The sequence below is a fragment of the Danio rerio genome, chromosome 9 (assembly GCF_052040795.2).
Source record: "Danio rerio strain M-AB ecotype USA chromosome 9, GRCz13ab, whole genome shotgun sequence".
NCBI classification, from domain to species: domain Eukaryota; kingdom Metazoa; phylum Chordata; class Actinopteri; order Cypriniformes; family Danionidae; genus Danio; species Danio rerio.
Window position 1 is genome coordinate 14593579 of NC_141029.1, and position 10198 is coordinate 14603776.

Genomic DNA, 10198 nt, shown 5'->3' on the forward strand with positions numbered 1-10198 from the left:
GATGTAATTGGTCGTTTTTGACAAATCCTTTTATCAACAATTAATCAAGTTCCAACATTTTCTGTCTTACTTGATTATTAAGTTTATTCATTCATTTTCCTTCTGTTTAGTCCCTTTATTTATCAGGGGCACCACAGTGGAATGAACCGCCAACTTATCCAGAATATGTTTTACACAGTGGATGTCCTTCCAGCTCCAACCCATCACTGGGAAACATCCATACTCCATATCCATAGTCATTCACACACATACACAATGGCCAATTACACGACATCAGTGGTCCGCCCCCTTCCCCAGCCCTGCACATTTTGTATGTCTCTCTGATTTGACACACAGGGATCAGTTCATGGATCTCTCTGTTAATGAGCTGATGGTCTGAATCAGGTGGATTAAGTAAAGAGGACATACAAAATGTGCAGGTGGGGGGGTCGAGGACACTATAGCGCATGTCTTTGGACTGTGGGGGAAACAGTAGCACCCAGAGGAAACCCATGTGAACACGGGGAGAACATGCAAACTCCATACGGAAATGCCAACTGGTCCAGCCAGGACTCGAACCAATAACGTTCTTGCTGTGAGGTGACAGTGCAAACCACTGAGCCACTGTGTCACCGTTTAATATTAAGTGCCCCTTATTAAACATGTAAACAATAAAAATAATGTTACTTTTTTTTTTTGCTAAATGAGTTATTCATTCATTCATTTTCTTTTCTGGTTGGTCCATTAATTAATCTGGGGTCACCACAGCGGAATGAACCGCCAACTTATCCAGTGTATGTTTTACGCAGCGGATGCCCTTCCAGCTGCAACCCATCACTGGGAAACATCTACACACACTCATTCGCACACATACACTATGGACAATTTAGCTTACCTAATTCACCTGTACCGCATGTCTTTGGACTCGTGGGGGACACTGCAGCACCCAGAGGAAACCCACACCAACATGGGGAGAACATGCAAACTCCACACAGAAATGCCAACTGACCCAGTCGAGGCTCAAACCCATGACCCTCCTAATGTGAGGTGATCATGCTAACCACTGCGCCACTGTGATGCCTTAAAATAAGATATAAGAAATATAAAGTAACAAACATATTCACATGTTAAGTTTGACATTGTTTGCAGTATTGAAGTCTGTTTGTGCAAGTAGAAATACTTGTTACAAAATACACTTACACACTTGTTGCTACACATGTAGTTTCAGATGAGATACGTGTTGTTGGTTACCAATGTCCTGTTACACATTTGTACTTATACATGAGGTTGCCTTTTAAGCAGTTCCACATTAGTAAGTTGCTTTGGATAAAAGAATCTGCTAAAAAATGTAAATAAATGAGGAAATGTAAATATAAGTAGTTACCAGTAATGCATATTGCACATTATTTAAAGTGGGAATCATGTTTCTTACAGTTGAAGTCAGAATCGTTAAACACCTTTTGATTTTTTTTTCTTTTTTAAATAATTTCCAAATGATGTTTAACAGAGCAAGGAAATTTTCACTGTATCTCTGATAATATTTTTTCTTCTGAAGAAAGTCTTTTTTGTTTTATTTCAGCTAGAATAAAAGCAGTTTTTATTTTTTTTTAAAAACATTTTAAGGTCAATATTATTAGCCCCTTTAAGCTTTATATTTTTTCGATAGTCTACAGAACAAACCATCATACAATAACTTGCCTATCAAGTAAATATCAAGTAAAATATTATTTACTGTCATCATGGCAAAGATAAAATAAATCAGTTAATAGAAATTAGTTATTAAAGCTATAATGTTTAGAAATGTGTTGAAGAAATCTTTCTGTTAAACAGAAATTGGGGAAATAAATAAACGTCGACTAATAATTCTGACTTCATAATGGTGTAAGTAGACTTGTGGGGTTGTATGTGTGTGAGAAACAGAGAGTGAATGTGTGCTATTGTACAACAAAAGATTTGCTCTATAACATTTTGTAGGTTCTTGATGGAACCATCAATGCTACTAAGAATCTTAATTTTTTTAAGACTGTAAATTTACAATGAATGGCATATTTTACTTTCATTTTGTTTCGACAACGTAATTAATAAACATGATAAAAACAAAGACATTTTACTTGCATTCAACATTTTTTCAGTGCATTACATCTCTTTTTTTTAAAGCCATCAGTCGTCTTATCAGACATCTCTTCTTCTTCTCTCTCTCTCTCTCTCTCTCTCTCTCTCTCTCTCTCTCTCTCTCTTTCACACACACACACACACAACCACACACAAACAAACGTACAACTATCTTTATGGGGGCGTCTCTACAAACTTTTATAATTTATATAAAAGTATAATTATCTTTAACCCAACCGTCACAGGAAACATTCTGCTTTGTATTTACCTTTTAAAAATACTTGGATCCGAGCTGATCTCCTCATGGGCAGTATTGGGGGTAACATTTACAAATAATACGAGTTACATAATAATATTGCTTTTCTAAGTAAAGCAACGCACTATTTTTACAAAATAAGTATATTTGAGTTACTTTTTGAAAATGTGACGCAAGTTACTTTTTAGTTTAAATAATTTGCTTTTAAAAATAAATCACTGAATTTAAATGAAAGTAGTCGCAATGAATCACGCAGGGCGGCATGGTGGCGCAGTCGGTAGCGATGTTGCCTCACACCAAGAAGGTCACTGGTTCAACCCTCGGCTAGGAGTTTGCATATTCTCCCCGTGTTCGTGTGGGCTTCCTCTGGGTGCTTCGGTTTCCCCTACAAGTCCAAAGACATGTGGTACAGGTGAATTGGGTAAGCTGAATTGGCCATAGTGTATGTGTGTGAATGAGAGTGTATGGGAGTTTCCTTGTGATTGGGTTTCAGCTGGAAGGGCATCTGCTGCATAAAACATATGCTGGATAAGTTGGTGGTTCATTGCGTTGTGGTTACCCCAGATTAATAAAAGGACTAAGCTGAAAAGAAAATGAATTAATAAATGAACAATGAATCATGCAGTCAACGAGATTATACAGTGCATTGTTAATTGCAGAACTCCTCTATTTAAAAAAGGAAAGAAAAAAAAGTTCTGAAAGAGATAAAGCCTCAGACAGGTAATGAAAAATAACACAAAAGTAACTCAAAAGTAACGTAACGCATTACTTACTATAAAAAAGTAACGCAACTAGTTACTTTTTTGGGGGAGTAACTCAATATTGTAATGCATTACTTTCTAGTCACTTTCCCCAACACTTCTCATAGGGGACCAAATAAGTCCACACAAAGTTAAAATCTATTGGTTTTGCTATAATTGTGGAGACACTTGGTCCCCGCAAAGTCAGGAATAAAAGTACACTTTAAAATATATTTTTAAAATTTATCTTGAAGTTTCATTGGGACAACTTATAACTTTTAACAAATTTATGTGGATTGAACATAAAAAAATTAAGTTGTCCCAATGAAATCTTAAGAATTGCGTAGTTTCAGCTCATTTTTAAAAAGTAGTTTGAACGAGCAAAGTTTATATTATTAAGTGTACTTGTATTCCTGACTTTGCGGGGAACAAGTGTCTCCACAATTACCAGTACATTTTTACTTTGTGTTGACTTCTACTTTCTGGTCCCCCATGAGGAGTGTTGGGATAAGTGGCTAAGTTGGAAAAGTAATGCATTACAATATATATATATTTTTAATGTTCAATCCACGTAAATTTGTTAAAAGTGTTAAGTTAACTTAATCAATTTGTGTTGGGACAACATGAATGAATTGTGTGGAACCCTGCATTTTTTACAGTGCATACACACAGAAATATCACAAACATGTCTCGGTTCTGTGAAGCTCAGCTATCCATCATAAAAACAGGACATGACTACGAGATAGGTTGCTGCGCTTTCATGTTTGTGATGCTTCAACAGGATGTTGAAATGGAGAAACATTCTGGGTCTGAAACCGCAAACGAAGGGTTGGGTTTAGGGTTAGGGTTAGTATAAGTTGAAGTACTTGCAAAGTTTTTTATAGTCATTTAAAGGAGCAGTATCAACAAATATGAAGCGGACAGTCTACTAATACTTAAATGGACCGTCAAAATAAAGTGTTACCAAGTGTTACGTATATTTACACACAATCTTAGCCTTACATTTGACTTCATGCTTTAATAAATTCTGGAATTTGTTTAACCCGACTTTTGCTAAAATATGAACCATCCCATTTTTGGTGTTATTTCTTGAATGACATTTTAATACAACCCAAAATTCAACCAAATATTTCATCCAAATTTGGGTTAAAACAACCCAGCTATTTTTCTTAGAGCGTACTATCAATGAACGACATGAGAATGAACTGATTTTGTTTTTTATTTAGCCTGTCTTATGAAACTAAAACACATTTTGCATTAAGCAAATCGAGATATTGCTCATTATGTGGGTTTTTCCTAACATACTTGTGTCACATCCATCAGTGACCACCTGAGGACGCTGTAGTGCATCAGGACTAAGACAGCACTACAGCGTCTCAGAAAAACTACATTTTCATACATGCCCCGCGCACACATCGGAACACCTACACTGACCTGTCATCACATCTGGCATGCACTAAATTCCAGGGGTTTCATTACCACGACGTAAAATGGGCGTGGCTCGGTCGGTGTTTGGGAAACGCCCCCTTAAAAAAAAAACAATACTGAGAGGTCACCGATCATGCGCAGTACAGGTTCTTTTTAGCGCAGTCATTTCAAACGGCATGCACTAAATTCCAGGGGTTTCATTACCATGACGTAAAATGGGCGTGGCTCGGTCGGTGTTTGGGAAACGCCCCCTTAAAAAAAAAACAATACTGAGAGGTCACCGATCATGCGCAGTACAGGTTCTTTTTTAGCGCGGTCATTTCAAACAGGATGATTATGGATAAAGAACCTACCGCGGTGGATAACGAGGGAAAAAAACAATCATACAGGTTATTTTTTTTGTTTTTATAATGTTATATTTTAAAGATTTCATTAGCAAAAACGGCTGACCTCGTTTTACTCTGTTTTACTGTCTCTGGGCTTTTGTACTTCCATTTTAAACCAAATAATAATGGTTGTGGTAAGATTAACCGTGTTTTTGTAGTTTAAAATATGGTATTCAGTCATGTTTAAACAAATAAATACCACATTTTCTGTAATAAATCGTGGTTAATTTTTCTTTCTCGATCTTAGTTAATTAACATAACTCATATTTATTTTCTATTTTTCATTTAAAGTCATCATACACAAAACAACTGAGATCAGGACAGGTATCTGATGTTACTGTATATAAAAGTGATCATACATGAAACACCTGGGATCAGGACAGGTATCTGATGTTACTGTATATAAAAGTGATCATACATGAAACACCTGAGATCAGGACAGGTATCTGATGTTACTGTATATAATATAAAAGTGATCATACATGAAACCCCTGAGATCAGGACAGGTATCTGATGTTACTGTATATAAAAGTGATCATACATGAAACACCTGGGATCAGGACAGGTATCTGATGTTACTGTATATAAAAGTGATCATACATGAAACACCTGGGATCAGGACAGGTATCTGATGTTACTGTATATAAAAGTGATCATACATAAAACCCCTGGGATCAGCACAGGTATCTGATGTTACTTTATAAAAGTGATCATGCATGAAACCCCTGGGATCAGGACAGGTATCTGATGTTACTGTATATAATATAAAAGTGATCATACATGAAACACCTGGGATCAGGACAGGTATTTGATGTTACTTTATAAAAGTGATCATACATGAAACACCTGGGATCAGGACAGGTATCTGATGTTACTGTAAATAATATAAAAGTGATCATACATGAAACCCCTGGGATCAGGACAGGTATTTGATGTTACTTTATAAAAGTGATCATACATGAAACACCTGGGATCAGGACAGGTATCTGATGTCACTTTATAAAAGTGATCATACATGAAACCTCTGGGATCAGGACAGGTATCTGATGTTAACTAATATAAAAGTAATTATACATGAAACCCCTGAGATCAGGACAGGCATCTGATGTTACTGTATATGATATATAAAGTATTTGACACAAAAGCCCTGGGATACCTGAGGACAGGTATCTTAAGTTATAACAGTATTAATGTAATCTGAGAGGTATCTTAAGTTAATTTGTTTAATATAACATACACTGATTCACATGAAACACCTGCGATCAGGACAGCTATTTTGTACTGGATATAAAAGGCATTGGACACGAAACCCCTGCGAATACGTACAGGTATCTGAATCAAACGGCTGTTTTCACAATCTGCGCATGATCCGTGTCCTATGCAAAATCACAGATAGGCCACGCCCACCCGATGACGTAGTAGCGGTTACGCTGTACTGAAACCCCTGGAAAAAAGTGCCTGCCCATCACATCTGTTTTGTGTTACCGTTGATTATCTGGACTGTTTATACAACCATTTCACCACAGTTTGTCATCGCGTCGTTTGTCCTTCTTGTCTTTCCTGCCGCAGTATTCCCAGTAAGTTTGATATTCGAGTTTTGATTCTTGAGCCTTGTCTCTGTTTTATGTTTCTTGTTTTGTTTTTTATTTGTACTTTGAGCACCTTGTTTAACTGTTGATGCGCACTGTAAATAAACCGCACTTGGATCCGCACCTTTCTGTTTATTTTTTGGTCTGTTTTGATCACGCTAAACGTGACAGAACGACGCGATCACTTATGGATCCAGCGGATAACAGTATAATGCGCCTAAAACAAGGTAATCGCTCTATTTAGCGATATATCAAGGAGTTTTTGGAGCTAGCCCCGAAGAGCTCTCATAGTGACTTGTTATTAATGATGTTTTTTCGGGGAGGACTTTTGGAACCAGTTCGTTCCCTCATGCCACCGTATGAGGATCAGTGGCGCCCCCAGAAAATTTTCTTAGGGGTGGCCAGAAGAGGCCGCACCAAATCTTGGGGTGGCACACAAAAAAAATAATGAATTCAGTGTAATGTTATATTTTTGTTTCTGGTAAATGAAATAATGTAGTTTTTATTCATTTAATTAATTCTACTTGAAATATTGCAATTTATTCTTTGAAATAATCCAGCAAGTACATGTGCAAACCAAATAAAAATCTATGTTTATTTTAAAAACACTTTTCATATACTGTATAATTAACTTCTTTTTTTACGTGCCTTTATTGTACATCATATGAGATATGCCATGTCTAAAATTAATGAAGATTAATGAGTTTATTATTCCCAGAGATGGGTTGCAGCTGGAAGGGCATCCGCTGTGTAAAAATGTGCTAGATAAGTTGGCGGTTCATTCTGCTGTGGTGACCCTGGATTAATAAAGGGACTAAGCCGAAAAGAAAATGAATGAAAGAATAATGAGTTTATTAATTACCCAAACAAATGAACAAACTGAACAAAAGGCATTACTATACACACTCACTATAACTAATAATATCATTTATCCATATTGCTTTTTGAACCATTTTATTAATGCAGCTTCTTCTATTGATATACTGTAGCTTAAGGTAAATATTAAATAGCCATTGCTGTCTATTGAAGGTGTGTGCGTGCTGTCAAGGACGATCGAGGAGGGTAGTGGTGGTTCTAGTTTAAATGACACCCTGGGTGAACCACCCTATACCCCCACCTCTCTTAAATTGTTAGATTTGTTATTCAATAAATATAACAATTTATTTATATTTATTCTAAATAAATACAATTAATATTAATATACAATTATTATTCTAAATAAATAACAGAAATCAGTCCTAAATATTACTGGAAAACAACAACTGGAGTGATATGCCAACATCACTTAAGAAACCTTTTGCATGAAAATTAATTATGACAATTCTAAAGAATACAAAAAATGTATTATAGAATTTTCTGTGATCTTAGACCAGATCATGGCTGAGAAATCATGTTATGAAGTCTTACCTCCCTGACTCATTATCCCTCCTTTCTGCTTTAAAGGCATGCTTAGTGAAAGTAACATCATCATCATCATCATCATCATCATATTATATAAACTTTAAACGACTTTCAAACTCGCTGCGTGCCGACACCTCTGCACAAAAGGCTGTTACTCCGGTTTCATGGCGCATGAGCGGTGCCTATTATGTCGGCGTGCATGCAAACAACCAACCGGGATTCACACAGGAGTGCGTGAGGCGCGCGGGAATGGTTTTCCGCGCGCATGCGTCAGTTTGCTTTCACCAGCATTGAACCAGAGGGGGAGAGCTACGTCAGTAACACCAACAATAATTTAGTGACTGCATTTTATTTACTTATTTATCTAAATATTGGGAATTTATGAGTTCATTTAAATCAATAATGTCAACTGCAAAATTATATTGGGGTGGCCACAGGGGTGGCCAGAGTTTACCGAGGGGTGGCCACCCCTTGGAGGCGCCCCTGATGAGGATGACTGGAACCTTTACCGCTTCATTGAAGCAGCCTTGTTGATCGCTGGCTCCCCTCTCTCTGTTGCCCCGAGGGAGGAGAACCCTCAGGAGGGAGGCCTGAGCGGAGGGCAACCGAGAGGGATATTTTCGGGGCCAGCCGATTTAACAAAGGGAAAGAGCAGAGAGGCTGGACTAGAGTTGCGCCCTTATCCGCGTCGGGCTGTCCGAAGATCACCTTTTTCTGAGCCTCTGGAGAGCCTGCTCGAACTGTGTGGAACCCCAGTGTCTCCTTCTCCTGTTAACTATGCTCTCCCTTCTCAAACCACCAGACGGAGGAGGCGTAGGAACCAGCCCCAGAGCGCCCGCCAGTGTCGGCTCCAGCCCCAGAGCGCCCGCCAGTGTCGGCTCCAGCCCCAGAGCGCCCGCCAGTGTCGGCTCCAGCCCCAGAGCGCCCGCCAGTGTCGGCTCCAGCCCCAGAGCGCCCGCCAGTGTCGGCTCCAGCCCCAGAGCGCCCGCCAGTGTCGGCTCCAGCCCCAGAGCGCCCGCCAGTGTCGGCTCCAGCCCCAGAGCGCCCGCCAGTGTCGGCTCCAGCCCCAGAGCGCCCGCCAGTGTCGGCTCCAGCCCCAGAGCGCCCGCCAGTGTCGGCTCCAGCCCCCGAGCGCCCGCCAGTGTCGGCTCCAGCCCCCGAGCGCCCGCCAGTGTCGGCTCCAGCCCCCGAGCGCCCGCCAGTGTCGGCTCCAGCCCCCGAGCGCCCGCCAGTGTCGGCTCCAGCCCCAGAGCGCCCGCCAGTGTCGGCTCCAGCCCCAGAGCGCCCGCCAGTGTCGGCTCCAGCCCCAGAGCGCCCGCCAGTGTCGGCTCCAGCCCCCGAGCGCCCGCCAGTGTCGGCTCCAGCCCCCGAGCGCCCGCCAGTGTCGGCTCCAGCCCCCGAGCGCCCGCCAGTGTCGGCTCCAGCCCCCGAGCGCCCGCCAGTGTCGGCTCCAGCCCCCGAGCGCCCGCCAGTGTCGGCTCCAGCCCCCGAGCGCCCGCCAGTGTCGGCTCCAGCCCCCGAGCGCCCGCCAGTGTCGGCTCCAGCCCCCGAGCGCCCGCCAGTGTCGGCTCCAGCCCCCGAGCGCCCGCCAGTGTCGGCTCCAGCCCCCGAGCGCCCGCCAGTGTCGGCTCCAGCCCCCGAGCGCCCGCCAGTGTCGGCTCCAGCCCCCGAGCGCCCGCCAGTGTCGGCTCCAGCCCGGCTTCTGGCCTTACCGGCGCCACCCAGGCTCCTCGCCCTGCCGCCTCCAGTCCCACCGCCTCTCCAGCTGGCTCTCTTGGGGTTCCCTGCCTTGTGTTTTCTGCAGGATCATCCGTGGGTCATCCCTCCCGCCCCTCCCTGGTGGTTCTCATTTCGGACTAATTCCCCGGCTGCACCCTGGCTTCCTGTCGGGGTGCCTGACCCACAGACTGACCCTGATCTGGCCCTCCCATCCCTCCCTTTGTTCCTGCTCCGCTCCGCCCCCTCTCTGGGAACTAGTCTGGGAGCGTCTGGAAGCTGCTCTTTAGAGGGGGGTGTAATGTCACATCCATCAGTGACCACCTGAGGACGCTGTAGTGCATCAGGACTAAGACAGCACTACAGCGTCTCAGAAAAACTACATTTTCATACATGCCCCGCGCACACACCGGAACACCTACACTGACCTGTCATCACATCTGTTTTGTGTTACCGTTGATTATCTGGACTATTTATACAACCATTTCACCACAGTTTGTCATCGCGTCGTTTGTCCTTGTCTTGCCTGCCGCAGTATTACCAGTAAGTTTGAACACATACTTCCTGTGTTTTCTTACTCCAGCAAAAACA

The 10198-nt window shown here is 42.0% G+C and overlaps 1 protein-coding gene across 1 annotated transcript; it reads left to right on the forward strand.

Annotated features, from left to right (window-relative positions):
• Positions 1-6289: 6289 nt before the first annotated feature.
• LOC147842295 (uncharacterized) lies at positions 6290-10092 on the forward strand. The gene is made up of 2 exons (XM_087267595.1): positions 6290-6859; positions 8383-10092. Exon 2 carries the CDS (start codon positions 8669-8671, stop codon positions 9749-9751), a length of 1083 nt encoding a protein of 360 aa, XP_087123721.1. The 5' UTR covers positions 6290-6859; positions 8383-8668; the 3' UTR covers positions 9752-10092.
• Positions 10093-10198: the final 106 nt, after the last annotated feature.

Excerpts from the sequence above, each read along its gene's own strand:
- LOC147842295 (XM_087267595.1), top strand. The coding sequence starts at position 8,669 with ATGCTCTCCCTTCTCAAACCACCAGACGGAGGAGGCGTAGGAACCAGC.